Genomic DNA, 16,718 nt, shown 5'->3' with positions numbered 1-16,718 from the left:
CCCAGGGCTGAATCTCACAACCTTGAGATCATGACCTGAGCTGAAATCAAAAGTCGGACACTTAAGTGACTGAGCCACACAGGCGCCCCTGAAATTTATTTTTGATGATTCCTTATAATATTTTTAAATGGTGCATTATCCTTTTTAAACTTAGAATACAGAGACTTATAAAAAAAAGAAAATAAAAATCTCATAAAGGTACACCACTAGAGGTTTACAGCTTTTATAATTTTTATGAGTATTATTCTAGATTTCTCTTTTATCTCTACGGCTGGACCAACAGAGGTTTTAAATGAGTATTTAGGCATTTAGATTTCTGGCATTTGCTTTACTATGCAGAACACTTTTGTAACCCCAAGATTTTGTAGCCAGGTTTTGTATTGAATAACATGGTTTAATTGTTCTATATATCTTTTTAATCACATGGAGTATTTTTTTGGTTTGGGGAATGAAGTTTAAAAATTAGGCATTTATTTATTTATTTATTTAATTTTTTAAAAAAGATTTTATTTATATATTTGACAGAGCGAGACACAGTGAGAGAGGGAACACCACCAGAGGGAGAGGGAGAGGGAGAAGCAGGTTCCTCGCTGAGCAAGGAGCACGATGCAGGGCTCGATCCCAGGACCCTGGGATTAAGACGTGAGCTGAAGGCAGACACTTAACTGAGCCACCCAGGCGCCCCAGGCATTTATTTATAAAATCATATAATGGTAATTATTATGTAATTACTTATTTCTATCAGTGATTCATGATACCCTTAATCATCATAAATCATTGATAATGATTGGTTGATAATGATAATGATCAATGAATCATTGATAATGAAATCATTGATAATGATCAAACTTCAAGTGTCAAATATGCTACCATATCATTCTGGACTTCTTTGGATTTGTAAAGGCATCTGCTATTGTGTTTTTGACCTACTGCATCTCATTCCAGCATATGTTGCCCCCAAAACCTACCTCATCCTCCCTCCATGAGCCTCATTTTTCTGAATCATTTTGCCTATTATTAATTTGTACATACATATGGAACTTTTTTTGGAGTTGTCCCCAAATATAGAGTTTTCCATTGTAATTACTCCAGCAATTACTCTACCAATTAACTGGGGCAAAATCAAAATTTTTAAATTCTATTCTGCCTTTCTGTCCAGAAAGATGCTAGACATCTATAATTTTGCACATATTTTACTATGATTCTTTTAAAAATATTATGACTTTGTATGTATAGAATTGTCAAATCACTATGTGGTGCACCTGAAACTAATAGAACATTGTATATCTACAAGACTTCAAGAATAAAAAAACTTTTTCAAGTATTAGGGCTTTCCTCAAACTTCTCATTATGATTAGCTGTAGCTATTGCATAGTTACTTAGTCCTGCAATTATAAAAGGGATCCATGTTTCCTTTATAGATTTTTGTTTTGTTTATTTTACAGATCTTCCCAGTATCTGGGGATGATCCTGACTTTCCTTCCTCTGTCTTGCTCGTTGATTAGCAGTTCGTTACTGGAACTCCTTAAAACTGTGTCACTTTCATGAAGGTATCTTCCTTCTTTGTTTTTCTTAGGCCTTCTCTCCTGGTAAAAATACAATGAAACCAACAAAGAAGTACAAAAATGAGAAGACATCAAGTCACATATAGGTCCTGCATTCTTAAAGCAAACTGATTCTTGACCCATCAATTTTGATTAAAACCAGGACCCCCGCCCGAAGGATCTGAGTAAATTCTGGGAAGGCAGCTTCCATAGTTTCAACTCCCACCCTCACCTTTGGAGGCCAAGGGATCTGGAGGCCAAAGGGATTTAGAAGTGGTAAAGGCAATATACAAAAGTTTAAAAATCCTTTCCGATTCTTTTTTTTTTTTAAGATTTGATTTATCTTTAATCCACTGAGCCACCCAGGCACCCCTTTTCTGATTCTTGATCATTTAAAATTTTTTAAACATTTTTAAACTTTTAAAAAATTTTAAAAATTTAAAAATTTAAAAAATTCTTCAAAATTTAAAAAAATTTTAAAAATTTAAAAATTCAATTAAAATGCCTATATTTTATTTATTTTATTTTATTTTTGAGTAGGCACCATGCCCAGCATGGAGCCCATTTAAGCCCATGGGCTAAACTCATGACCCTGAGATCAAGACCTGACCTGAGATTGGAAGTCAGATATGTAACTAATTAAGCACTCAGGCACCCCTTTCTTCCTTCTTTCCTTCCTTCCTTCCTTCCTTCCTTCCTTCCTTCCTTCCTTCCTTTTTGAGTAGGCCCCATGACCAAAAAAATGCCTATATTTTAAATTGGGTATTCTTCAGTATCCCAAAAGGATAAGGACCCAAAAAGAAATATATATCACGTGTGCTATATCTCCAAATATGTTTTTGAGAGCATCTGAAATTTTGTTTGTACATGTATCTTAGTCATCATTTGTGAAGCTACTATGATCCATAAAGCAAGAAAATTCATGGTCTTACCATTTTTAAAAACTCAAAAATTAAGATGCCCATAAGAAAATTTCAAAGTTAGACATTACCATGTATATGAAAGAACAAAGAAAACAAAGTCCAACACTAACAATTTTTTCTCACTCTGTTTTCCATTTAACCTTACAGGTGAAAGACTTTGGGTGAACTTCGTAACAACTGTTAAAGTAAAAATGTCAAGTAAAATGGAAGCCCTCCATCTGAAAGAAGACTGAACAATTATGCTTTCAACCTTTAAAGGGTTGAAACCTGCCCAGAAATCTGCCATGGTATATGAGATTTCCCTCTGATTAATTAAGCTTGTTATTTGTTTGAATGTACCAGCATTCAAGATAATAAAATTTCTTGTTCTGTGTAAAACCAACCAACCAACCAACCAACCAACCAACCAACCTATATTTACTCCTCCTTTCCCACTTTTCTCAACAGTTGCATTCCCAGCAGAAACCAGCAGCTGGTCTGGATCTCACAGGTAGCCCAACGAGACTCTTCCCCTGAGGTACATGGTCATCTGTGGGAGGGGCTCCTGTCATCTCCCTGATCCCATTCAGATTCTTCAGTGACCAGGGCAGTCCTCAGACGCTCCGGGGAACTCACTGCACTCTTCCAGCTGGAGGCTTCTGGGGTCTGAGGGATGAGATCCTGGTGTCTGGATCTGTGTGTCTATGAAATACCTTCAGGGTGTGTTTGTCACCCTAAGGCACCTAATTTTGGCCACTGGGCAGAGCCAGTCTGTGTGACCTGGGGAGCCACGGGGTATCTGAAGTCAGTGTGAAGAGGCACGGAGCTGTAGCTAAACCAAAGGCACTGACCACATGACATATGTCTAGGTGTAAATCTTTCCCTGGGAGGGGCAGCTGGCTGGCTCAGTCGCTGGGCAGGTGACGTGGTCTTGGAGTCATGAGTTCAAGCCCCATATTGGGCATTTAGCTCACTAAAAAAAAAAAGAAAGAAAATTCATAGGGGCGCTTGGGTGGCTCAGATGGTTGGGTGTCTGCCTTCAGCTCAGGTCATGATCTTGGAGTCTTGGGATCAAGCCCTACGGCTCCCAGCTGGGCAGGGAGTCTGCTTCTCCTTCTCCCTCTGCCTCTCCCACTGCTTGTGCTCTCTCTCTCTCTCTCTCTCTTAAATGAATAAATCAAAAAATTTTTTTAAATTCATAAATCTTTCCCAGGGGACAGTGATCCTGAATGGTGTCTTGCCTTCCTTGTCGCAGACCTAGAGCACACAGTTTCCCTAAGTGGCAGCCAGGGGGTCTACTCACCCCTTTTCCACATCCTGGATGAAGTCAGGCAGAGGCCTATTCCTGGTTTCAGGAAGGAGAAGAACAGCAAGACCAGAGAGGATGGGGAAGACTCCATACATGATCCAGGGCAGGTGGGGAGAATACATAGTTAGGATCATCAAGAGGGGAGCCAGGGCTGCTCCAAAGTTAGCAGCAATTCCCAGGATTCCTGTCGCTGTTGCCCTTGGAGTGCAAACAATACAAACACAGGTATAAATCCATGCAGGTAATTTGTGATTTATTATTTTGTTTCAATTATGGGAGATATCACAATAGTGTTTAGATACATGAAGGTTGACGATATACTCTTACATTTCAAATATGCTGTCTTGTTTGCTAGCAATTTTTTTCAAGTGCACAAGTGCATTAGCACATACTTTAATCATTTAAAAAATACTCTTCTCCATACCATCTACCACTGAGTGGTTCTGTAGATTATGTGAGATGGTATGTTTAAAAAAAAACACAGTGCCTTGCCAAAGTCAAATTTTAATAAATTTTAGTTTAAATTTAGTTTAAATTTTGGTTGTAATTTTTGTTACTATTAATACTATTATGGGCGCTTGGGTAGTTCAGTCGTTAAGTGTCTGCCTTGAGCTCAGGTCATGATCCCAGGGTCCTGGAATCGAATTCTGCATCAGGCTCCCAGCTCAGCAGGAAACCTGCTTCTCTCTCTCCCTCTCCCACTCCCCCTGCTTGTATTTCCTCTCTCTCTCTCTCTCTCTTTCTCTCTGTCAAATAAATACATAAATAAATAAAATCTTTTTTAAAAAGCTATTATAATTGATGCTTCTGATAACTCATCAGTGTTCTTTCCACTATAAAGGTTAATTAGCTGGGGAAGATCTGTTTTGACCCTGTTAGAGCTTCCACGAGGTTTGTACCTGATTATGGTAGGGATTAGTTCATTTCCATGGGCAGAAGAACTCATGAGAGCTGCAGAAGAAACTCCTACTCCCAAAGTTGACAAAGTAACACGCAGACTCTGCATTTCTGGAGAGGAAGACCAGTGAGACTCAGGAAATCAGAGCTAAAGGAATCACCATCCACCAAATAACAAATGAAAAAGACAATTGGACATGTTTGCATGTGTTAAGTACATTGTAGAAAAAGTGCACAGAGGCAGAGAACGTGGAGTGACTAGTAGCTGAGAAATGTGACTTATCTGTATGTTACAACTTAAACAGAGAATAAAAAACCCGAGTCATTTTATTATCTCTCCCTTACACATCAGAGATTTGCCAAAGACGGAGAGGGGAGCATGAGTTCGCTTTCATTTATTTTGTCCAGTGTCTCCTCTGCCTTTCATGTATAAAGTGGGACTCCATATGAACAATTACAGAGGAAAGTAAAACTCATCGATGTCCTTGAGGAGTCTAAAACCTGGGTGCACACATGATATTAACGTGGGGCTAGTACTGCGGAAGAGAGTAATAAGAACTTTGTCTCATGTTCTGGATAAGCTGGAGACTAGCTTGATCTAGAGCAATATTTGAAGATTTAAGAATAAAGATCTGTGTTAGGGGAACGATTGTTGGACTTTGGAAACCTCTGAAAGGAAATCTCAGAGTCCGTTTTCTACTCAATAATTAAAAAAAAAAATCTCATGAGAGTGTTACAACATTGGAGTACACTTGTGGTAAAGCAGCAAACATGCATCAGTGCACACAACCAAGATGAGGGCAGAGCTACCAATCTGGGATCCTGTAACATACACAGCTATGCTGGGAGTTAGGCAAAGCACAGGACCACCACGGTTCCCCTATTCATGACATAAGATCATTTAATTTAGTAAAATAGATTCTAAGAGAGGCTTTAACTGCTTCACTCCTTGTTCCTATTGCCTGCTTCTCTGCTTGAAGACAAGATACTTTTATTTTCTTGAAATCAAAAAGCCTTCCCTAAACTGTGATTGCAGTGATGGTGACCTAATACAAGACACACAAGTGAATATAGGTAGACATTAGGGAGCAAATTGTCACCGAAGCTGCAGTAATAAGAAAATAACCAGAGAGCAGAAATGAGGGTATTGTGTTCTCATATGAGATAAAATTAATATATATTGGACACGATACTGTCATTTACAATTACAAGTGTGATTGGTCAAAGCCAAAAGGGCAAGTGATTAATTGGTCTCCTAGAGAAACTTTAAGGAAGATACAGCACCAGATACTTCTCAAATGTGATAAGGATAGCCATACGTCTGCACCAGCTCTTACTGAGCTATGACTCTTTCCCAGCTGCTTAATGGTAGAATCTGTCCTAAATCCTCAGATCAGTTTTGGGGAATCATTAGAACCATATTCTCCCTTTCCTTGTGTGAGTCTAGTCCCCAAGTCCTTGAGATATTTCTTTTCTTCAACCTGTGCTCTTTTCTCACCTTCAGGCAGAAACGTGGTGGTCAGAATGAAGATTCCAAGTAAGGACCCGAAAATCATCTGGCTTACTCGACGGCCCATATGATTCAGTGCCAAAAGGGCAACGTAATTGGCGGGGAGGTTGACCATGCCAAAGAGAACCTGGAACAGGAAAACATTGTTCCCAATGTGCTGGAGGTGGAGGATCAGGCCATAAAAGGGCATGTAGGTTGCAAATCTGCAGGGAACAAAAGAAGAAAGATAGATGTCATTATGTTTAGATCCTAGGTTCTACAAACCACAATGATAAATATCATCAGACAGGCAGCCAGTGGTTGGTGTTCAAGCACAAAGGTACAGTCTGTTTTGTAGAATATTCTACGTGGTGATGATTTAAAAACTGTCACAAAATATTGCATAAATTGGAGGTCATAATGGTTACTTTTTGGTAACCATTGGTGGGTGAGGGTATTCTTAAGAATATACAATGAGGGAAGCCCCTGGGTAGCTCAGTCAGTTAAGCATCTGCCTTTGGCTCAGGTCATGATCTTAGAGTCCTGCTCAGCAGGGAATCTGCTTCTCCTTCTACCCCTACCCCGCCCCCTCAAATAAATAAATAAATAAAATCTTTTTTTAAAAAAAAGAAAGAATACTGGGGCACCTGGGTGGCTCAGTGGGTTAAAGCCTCTGCCTTCAGCTCAGGTCATGATCCCAGAGTCCTGGGATCAAGCTCCACATAGGGCTCTCTGCTCAGCGGGAAGCCTGCTTTCTCCTCTCTCTCTCTGCCTGCCTCTCTGCCTACTTGTGATCTCTGTCAAATAAATAAATAAAATCTTAAAAAAAAAAAAGAAAGAATAATGAGGTCCTCAAGGGTTTTAGAGTTTTTTTCTATATCCTAATTTGAGTGATGGTTGCACATTTACATATGCAAATATCCATCAAGCTATATACATTGGTGCACTTAAGAATTTTCTTTTAAGTTTATTTAAGTGATCTCTACACCCAGTGTGGGGCTCAAACTCACAACCCTGAAATCAAGAGTCACATGCTCTTCTGACTGAGCCAGCCAGGCATCCCAACTCTTTGTGATTTTATCTCCATTGACATGGAAACTAATAAGTGAAGAAACTTAAAGCTAAAATCTCTACTGTGATTGAAGTTCACAGCTTTCATTTCCACTGGTAAGTTGACCTAATAACAAAACTCATTGCACAATTAGTTCTGGGTCAGTCTTTCTGTAACTAAAAAACACAATTATCTTTGGCTTCCTCATGTTTTATCTCCAAATCTGTCCCTACAGCCTGTTGTATCCTTTGATAGGAATAGATTCATGTCTCCACTATTTTGATATTCTTCATGCACAGTGTGAAACCTACCTCACGAAGGACAATAAACAGATCCTTTTGCGCAGGATGGGTGTGCGGAACAAGTCAGGCACGGAAGGTTTTTCCTGTGCTATCTCCAGCTCCTCCTGCATGCTGGATCTCAAAACCTTCAACAACAACCGCCACAAGAAACTGTTCAGTTGTCACACAATGTGAGCATTAGGAGGCCCCCTACAGAGGATAAGCTAGATCACTTGCTGTTATATTTGGGAGGAAATCAAGACCTCAAAAAGACACTGACATGTGAAAGGTGAATTAGGGAGTTAAAGGAGCCTCGGGAAAATAAAGGACTTTTTAAACACAAGATCTGAGTGGGCTGTCGGGCATCAGAAAGGGTGTGTATGTTAGATATTCAGATCAGGAAGGGAATCAAATGTGAGTTACTTGGATTAAGGTCCAAAGCTCCATTTATGCTAGATGGGCATGAAAGACCTGGATGTTAAGCTTGGTTCCCAGCCAGCCATCCTTTGCAAAGATGCTTTGCATCCTGTTTACCTCAGGAAAAATGACATTTCCTGAGAGCCTTTATTTTGGTTCTTCATTCAGTATCTTTGAGGGAATTCCTGGCATATTGTGCTTCCATGAAGGTGATGCCTAGAATTAAATCTGAGGATGAAACCAGGGTGGCATCTTGATGTAGAATAACTCATACCCAAGTTGGTTATAATCTGGAGTTGCTTAATGGCCCTGCAGCATGCTAGGTGTATACCTTGCAGAAGGTTATTAAGTATTTCTAAACCCCAATCTCTCTGTCATGAAGAAGAAGGAGGAGGAGGAGAAGGAGGAGAGGAGGGAGAAGGAGGGGAGGAGAGGAGGAGGAGGAGATGGATGGGGAGAAGAAACGAGTAGAGAAAAATAATAGCACCTTTTCATGAAGACTTTCTAGCCATACATTAGGTTATAAATATGTAGATGGAATTGTATCCAGCAAACCTCAAATACTTACTTACTAATTATTCCAATAATATTGACTTAATTCTCATCCTGCCTTTACAAGTGAAACAATACCATGAAGTCCATTGGAAAAATTCCATGAGGAAGGGAATTTAGAGGGTCATCTAAGTGAGGACCTACCAGATTAAGAATGTCTTTTTCAATTGCAGAGCTAATTCAAGCCGCAAAATGCTGGCCTTATGCTTTTGGAAGAGAAGAGTCAAGATAGCATCTCCTTCCTGCAACTAACACTAGAAACTCATGAACACAGGTCATTGTCATAGGCAGTATTCTAAGGATGGGCTCCAGGCATACCTTAAACTTGGGCCAGATGAGGGCTGCCATGCCTGTGAGACTGACCTCAAATCATATCTAGTATCAGAGTAAACGTCTGGGAGATGCTGATGGGTTATTTCACACTGGCCATTCACTTTTGGTGAGCAGAGATGTGAGTTGTATTTCCGGAAGAATTTAGGAAGGTGATGTCATGTCATTTATGGGAAGTCAAGGAGCTCCTTCTACCTGGTAAAATTCTTAATTAAGAAAGAGGAGGCCTATATTCAAGTGGGAGCCTGCTGGATCTTTGTTTTTTTAAATGCATCTTTTCTTTTTCTCTGATTGTCCTTTGCTAGTTAAAAAAAAAAAAGACAAAACTATTTGTGCCCATCATAACACCATGTTGGGGTGAAAAGCATGAAACTTCCCATTGTTGTCCTGGAATTAGCAGGTACAAATACACAAAAGCCCTTCGTTAAATTTTTAGATAGTTTGTAAAACAATCACCGTGATGCTAGTGGCTTTTATTGACAATGGTGGTAGTATTCATACTACAGAAATTGATAATCACCACAAATTTGAGATCTATGGCTTTTTCCCACCCTCCTATAATGTTAGGTGTTAAACATTTACTAGCATACCACTGGCTTGGCCCCTCTGCCGCCATTTGGACTGCTCTCAATTGGAAATTTAGTCATATCCCTGCTTGATTTAAACCTGGCTAGTTCTACCTCAACCTGTAAGGTCCATTTCAAATGTAACTATGTTCAAGTAGTTTTCAGCTCCTGCACATCTGCAATCCAGGCTATGTCCTTCTTTCGCTATTCACATTCCACCCTTGCTTTACTTCAAAGAGGCTTTAGCAAGCCCACAACCTGGCCTTACCTGTTCATGAAGCTGGCAGTGGATCCACCTGCAGACCCTGGCAAAAGGTCCACACATCCATGGGCCCAAGGAGCAGACCCACTGATAAACCCTGCTAACTGGCTTACCCAGAATCTCCAGCCATGGTGACCGGTGAAGGGCTTTTCCTGCTAAGCAGACTGTAAAGACTGGAAGATGCTACTGCTTCTTCAAATGCACAAATACCCTGGGATGATGGGTATTGAGGAGGCCACATGTTGTGAGGAGCATGGGTGTTACATGCAACTGATGAATCATTGAACACTACATCAAAAACTAATGAAAATTTTCAATTTTCCAAACCCCAATGAGATATCAACTCACACCTGTCAGAATGACTAAAATTAATAAAACAAGAACCAGGTGTTGGCAAGGATGTGAAGAAAGGGGAATTCTCTTACATCGTTAGTGGGAATGCAGACTATTGCAGCCACTCTGGAGAATAGTATGGTGGTTCCTCGAAAAGCTAAGAATAGAATTACCCTATGATCCAGCAATTGCACTACTAGGTATTTACCCAAAGGGTAAAAAAATACACATTCAAAAGAGTACATGCCCCCTGATGATTATAGCAGCAATATCAACAACAGCCGAACTAGGGAAAGAGCCCAAATGCCCATCAACTGATGAATGGATAAGGAAGATGTGGTATATATGTATGTATGTGTGTGTGTGTATATATATATATATGCAGAAATACTACTTGGCCATCAACAGAATTAATTCTTGCCATTTGCAATGATATGGATGGAGTTAAAGTGTACTATGCTAAGGAAAATAAGTCAATCAGAGAAAGACAAATGCTATATGATTTCACTCTTTTGTGGAATTTAAGAAACAAAATGGATGAACATTTGGGAGGAGGAAAGGAGAGAGAGAGGGAAAAAATCACGAGACTCTTAACTATAGAGAACAGGGTTGATGGAGGGAGGTGGTTGGGAGATGGGAGGGATGGGTAATGGGTATTAAGGAAGACATGTGTTATTATGAGCACTGGGTATTATATATAAATGATGAGCCAATGAACTCTTCTCCTGAAACCAATATTGAAACTGTATGTCAACTAACTAGAATTTTTTTTTTAAATGTAGCCCAGAAATAAAAGCCTGACACCAGATGGCTTCATGGTGAATTCTACCAAACATGTAAGTTATGAACACTGATCCTCCTCAATCTTTTCCAAAAAATAGAGGAAACACTAACAGATTTGTTTTATGAGTGCAGTATGACTCTGAAACCAAAGTCAGACAAAGACACCATAAGGAAAGAAAACTACAGGGCAATATCCCCAATGAACAAAAGTGAAAAAATCATCAGCAATGTATTAGCAAACCAACTTCAACAGCACACACACGCTGCACACATGACTCAGTGGGATTTATTCCTAGGATGCAAGGATAATTCAACATATGCAAATTTTTTAAAATGTGATACACCACATTAACAGAATGAAGGTTAGAAAACATTGAAGGTTAGAAAACATATGATCATCCCAATAGATGTAAAAAAACATCTGACACAATTCAACCCACATCCATGATTTTAAAAACTTTCAAGAAATAAGGAACTTACCTTAAAGGTCATATATGAAAAGCTCACAGCTAACATTATACTCAATGGTGGAAAACTGAAAGCTTTTCCTCTAAGATCTGGAACCAGACAAGAATGATGCTTTAATTCAACATAGGATTGGGAAGTCCTAGCCAGAGCAATTAGATAAGAAAAAGAAACAGAAGGCATTCAAATCAGAAAGGAAGAAAAAAGATTATCTCTGTTGGCAGATGACATGATCTTTTATGCAGAAAACCCTAAAGACACCTCCAAATTTTGTTAGAAACAATACATGAATTCAGTTTCAGGACACAAGAGCAAAATACAAAAATCAGTTGCATTTCTATACACCAGCAACAGACTATCTGAAAATGAAATTAAGAAAACAATCCTGTTCAGGGCACCTGGGTGGTTCAGTCAGTTAAGCATCCAACTCCTGATCTCAGCTTAAGTTTTGATCTCAGGATTGTGAGTTCAGGCCCTACACTGGGCTCCACCTTGGGTGTGGTATTTTTTAAAAATCCTGTTTACAATAAATTCAGAAGTAATAGAGTCTTTAGAAATAAACTTAACCAGGGATGAAAAACTTGTATATTAAAAATTATAAACACTGAAGAAACAAATTAAAGCAGACAAATAAAAAATGGAAAGATATCCCATATTCATGGATTGAAAGAATTAATACTGTTAAAATACCCATAGTACCCAAAGTGATCTATAGATTTAATAAAATAGAGAAAACAATCCTGAATTGATGGAAAGGATTTCAAATAGGCGGGATTCAGGAATCTCCAAAGTGCTAGGAGCAGGAAGTCCAGGAAGAAGAGTCTTGTAGTAGGTATGTCCAGGTCTGGGTACTTGCCTCTTGGATCAATCAACTTTAACCAACTTTTACCTCTGTCCATCAACTCATTCTCAGAGCATCTATTGGCCTTGCTCTTAAGATATGTTTGCAAAAAAAAAAAAAAAAAAAAAAGAAAGAAAGAAAGAAAGAAAGAAAAGAAAAGCTTGTCCCATGCCTAGGAAAAGACAGGGCACCAGACTGAGGGTTCCACCAGACTGTTTTATCCAAAGGTAAAGAGGTGATTCCCTAAAAGAAAACTAGGTTGCAATTAGGAAGTACAAATAGTTAATTGACAGCTCAAAATCAACAATGGCTGCTAGAAGTTGTCATCACCAAACCACAAAAGGCTTAGTGGGTCATATGTAGGGACATTGACTTTTATCCTAAATTCAAGAGAGAATCTATAGATGTTGTTAGGCAGGAGAAGGTGGTTTAGAGGATCAGGCTTATGTTTCTAAAGTATCCTCTGGCTGTTTTCCTTTTTTTTTTTCCCCCTAAAAATTTAATTTATTTGAGAGAGAGCATGCACAAGTGGGGGAGGGGCAGAGGGAGAGAATCTCCAGCAGACTCCCCACTGAGCACAAAGCCTGATGGGGATTGAGTAGGACTCGATCTCAGGACCTTGAGATCATGACCTGAGCCAAAACCAAGAGTTGAATGCTTAACGGAATGAGCCATTCAGGTGCCCCACTCTAGCTACTTTCTGAGCAAGGGATGAAAATGGAGCAACAGTGGAGGTGGGAGAGAAACTAGGCCAGAGGGAAGAAGGATGCAGACTATAGAGGTAGCAGTGGAGTTGAAAAATGGCTGGATGGATTCAAAATACATGTGGAGAATATATATATATAATCTTTTTGTCTATGCATTAGTGTTATTCTTTTTTTAAGATTTTATTTATTTATTTGACAGAGAGATCACAAGTAGGCAGAGAGGCAGGCAGAGAGAGGGGGGAAGCAGGCTCCCTGCTGAGCAGAGAGCCCGATGCAGGGCTCAATCCCAGGACCCTGAGATCATGACCTGAGCCGAAGGCAGAGGCTTAACCCACTGAGCCACCCAGGCACCGCTAGTGTTATTCTTTATACAGTCTTAATGTTTTTTAAATTTTGATTTCTGTTTTCCTCACAAGTGATTCACATATGTGAATGTTGTAAAATGCATCAAATCCTTTAGAATGAACTATCAAATAATTTTTTAAAAGAACAACAAAAAAAGAAAGAACCAATCCTGAGTAGTCCAGGATGGCAACATAGGAAGACCCCGAACTCACCTCCCTCATAGAACACACCGATCTATATCTCTTTATAGAGCAATTAATCCTGGAGAAGATCTGAGGGATGACTGAACAGCTTCTGCACAAGAAAAGATAGACCACACAGAGAATGGCAAGAGAAATGGAGACACGATAACAAAGGGAGTTCCCATCTCAGACACTGCAAACTGCAATGGGACTATGAGCAGACTTGTCTGCCCTGGGGCACAGAAAAAAAAAGCCAGTTTAAAAGAGCATATGAAATATAAAAGGTTAAGCCTTACAACTCTGCCAAATGGCAGGGGAGCTGCTGGAACTCTTTCCAGGTCAGAGGAGTTGGCAAGCAACAGGGTTTACATTTCCTTACAACCTTGATAGTGCAGATGGGAGCAGGGTCCAGGCAACTTCACCAGTCTGCTGTCTCAGTAAGCCCTGGACCCCTAGCCCACACCAGCCTGTTATCCCACCAAGGTGGCCCAGTGTGGTGCACACCAAGACACCTCTGTCCAACACTCATTATTGCTCCAGCTGTCTCATCTATATGACACAGGTGCAAAGCACTTTGAACCCTCCAGGCCAGCACCACTCTGTTTCCAGATGACTTACCAGGGAATCCCCAGTGTAGAGTACCCCCAGGACCTCCCATTCTAAACCCACCTTTGTCCCAAATGATTTTCCAGGGCATCTCCTGAGTGAACTGCCCTGGACCACCTCTTATCTGGACTGAACCCACCTCAGCTCCCACCGGCCTGCCACAGTGTCCCCTGCACAGAGTGTCCTGGGACTCCCTAGCCTGCACGCACTTCAGCTTCAGAGCTCACACAGAGAACCAAGGTTCTCTCTGTGCAGAGACACCAGAGAATACCCCAGCTTGTCACTGCTTAAGATTCAGCTATCCTGCTAGGGTGTCTTCTGCATGGAGAGTCCCAGGAACCCCAGGCTTGCATTCACTTCAGCTCAGCTGTCCTTACAGGGAGCCCTCTGCATGGAGAGCCCTGGGACACCCTGGCCCATTCCCACTTTAGCGCCAGGCAACCCACCAGGGACAACCCACAGAGTGCCCTTGGGTCCCTAGCCCACACCAGCCACAGCTCTAGCCATCCAGCACAAGTCACCAGGCACAGAGAGCCTACACAGGCAATAACCATACACAGGATGATTCCTTCAAGTTTAGGAGAAGTAGGTGTTCCACCTCATTCATAAAAACAAACACAAAAATCCAAGTATCATGCTTAGCGAAATAAGTCAATCGGAGAAAGACAACTATCATATGATCTCCCTGATATGAGGGAGAGGAGATGCAACATGGGGGGTTAAGGGGGTAGGAGAAGAGTAAATGAAACAAGATGGGATTGGGAGGGAGACAAACCATAAGTGACTCTTAATCTCACAAAACAAACTGAGGGTTGATGGGGGGAGGGGGTTGGGAGAGGGGGGGTGGGGTTATGGATATTGGGGAGGGTATGTGCTATGGTGAGTGCTGTGAAGTGTGTAAACCTGGTGATTCGCAGACCTGTACCCCTGGGGATAAAAATATATGTTTATAGATTAAAAAATAAATAAATAAATAAAAATCCAAGTAAAATGAGGAGACAGAGGAACATGCTCCAAATGAAAGAATAAGACAAAACCTCGGAAGAGGAACTAAATGAAATGGAGATAACCAATCTACCTGATAAGTTCAAAGTAGTGGTCGTAAAGATGCTCATCAGACTGGAGAGAAGTGTGGATGAATTCAGTGAGAACTTTGACAAAGAAAAAATATATATATATAATATACATATATAAAAAGAACTAATCAGAGCTAAAGAATATAAGAACTGAAATGAAAAAGACATTAGAGGGAATGAACAGTAGATTAGAGGATGCAGGAGAACATGTCAGTGATCTGGAAGACAGGATAATGGAAAACACACTGAAAGCAACAATAAAAAAGAATTTTTAAAAAATGAGGATAGGTTATAGGATCTCTTGAATAACACCAAGTGAACAAACATTCACATTATAGGGGCCCCAGAAGAAGAAAAGAGAGGAAGGGGCAAAAAAAACTTATTTGAAGAAATAATTGCTGAGAAACTCCCTAACCTGGAAAAGAAACACATATCCAAGTTAAGGAAGCCAGAGAGCCCCAATTAAGACGAACCCAAGGAGTTCCACACAATGACACAATAATTAAAATGCCAGAGATTAAAGATAAAGAAAGAATTTTTAAAGTAGCAAGAGAGAAGCTACTAGTTACATACCAGGGGAAACCCCATAAGACTATCAGCTGATTTTTCAGTAGAAACTTTGCAGGCCAGAGGGGAGTGACATGATAGAGTCAAAGTGTTGAAAAGAAAAAAAAAAAAAAAAAAAAAAAAAAAACCTACAACCAAGAATACTCTACCCAGCAAGATTACCATTCAGAAGGGAAGGAGAGATAAGGAGTTTCCCGGACAAACAAGTTTTACAAGTTCATCAGCACCAGGGGCCTAGTTTAAGTATCTGACTCTTGGTTTCAGCTTAGATCGTGATCTCAGGGTCACGAGATTGAGCCCTGTGTGAGGCTCTGTGCTTAGCACAGAGTCTGCTTAAGATTTCTCTCCCTCTCCCTCTGCATCAGCCACCACACATGTGTATGTGCTCTCTCTATAAAATAAATAAATAAATAAATAATCAATCTTTTTTAAAAAGTTCATCACCAATAAACTGGCCTTGTGAGAAGTGTTAAAGGGACTTCTTTACATGGAAAAGAAAAGACCATAATTAGAGGTGAGAAGATTCTGGAAGGAAAAAATTTCATGAGTAAAAGCAAACATACAGTAAAGGTAGAGGGCAATTACTTACAAAGCTAGTATGAAGGTTAAAAGATAAAAGTAGTAAAATCAATTACATGTAAAGAATTGGCACTGGGTGTCAGTGCCAAGTGTCATATGCAACAACGAATCATGGAACACTACATCAAAAACTAATGACATACTGTATGGTTACTAACATAACATAATTTTAAAAAGAATTAGTTATGGGGGCTCACACAATAATTAGATGTAAAACATGGTGATATATACATAAAATGTGGAGAAGGAAATAAAAAGGAAGTTCTTTTAGAATGTGTCCAAACTTAAGTGGTCATCAACTTAATATAGACTACTATATATTTAGGATGCTATATATGAACCTCATGAAAACCATAAACCAAAAACCTGTAATAGATACACAAAAAATAAAGAGAAAGAAAGCCAAGCAAACATTAAAGAAAGTCATCTATTACAGGAAAAGAGAACAAAAGAAGAAGAAAGGAACAGAGAAAGACAATAAAACAACCAGAAAACAATAAACAAAATGGCAATAAGTACATCTAGATCAACAATTACTTTAAGTGTAAATCATCTAAATGCTCCAATCAAAAGACATATGGTAGAAGAATGGATTAAAAAAGACAAGATCAAAAATAAATAAATGAATAAATAA

The 16,718-nt window shown here is 39.7% G+C and overlaps 1 protein-coding gene across 2 annotated transcripts in view; it reads right to left on the bottom strand.

Moving 5' to 3' along the window:
- Positions 1-649: 649 nt before the first annotated feature.
- LOC125080084 (solute carrier family 22 member 9-like) overlaps positions 650-16,718 on the bottom strand; it is a 35,066-nt gene continuing 18,997 nt past the window's right edge. For both annotated transcript variants that reach the window (XM_047693920.1, XM_047693921.1), the window contains 5 exons: positions 7,504-7,619; positions 6,151-6,365; positions 4,655-4,763; positions 3,750-3,953; positions 650-1,586 (listed from right to left, as the gene is read on the bottom strand). In XM_047693920.1, the coding sequence (XP_047549876.1) occupies positions 1,526-1,586; positions 3,750-3,953; positions 4,655-4,763; positions 6,151-6,365; positions 7,504-7,619 (705 nt within the window). In that variant the 3' untranslated portion in view covers positions 650-1,525. The remainder of the gene's footprint in view (positions 1,587-3,749; positions 3,954-4,654; positions 4,764-6,150; positions 6,366-7,503; positions 7,620-16,718) is intronic.

This window comes from Lutra lutra, chromosome 10, assembly GCF_902655055.1.
Source record: "Lutra lutra chromosome 10, mLutLut1.2, whole genome shotgun sequence".
In the NCBI taxonomy this organism is placed as follows: domain Eukaryota; kingdom Metazoa; phylum Chordata; class Mammalia; order Carnivora; family Mustelidae; genus Lutra; species Lutra lutra.
Note: the sequence above shows the minus strand (reverse complement) of the source record. Positions and strands in the feature narration are given on the sequence as shown.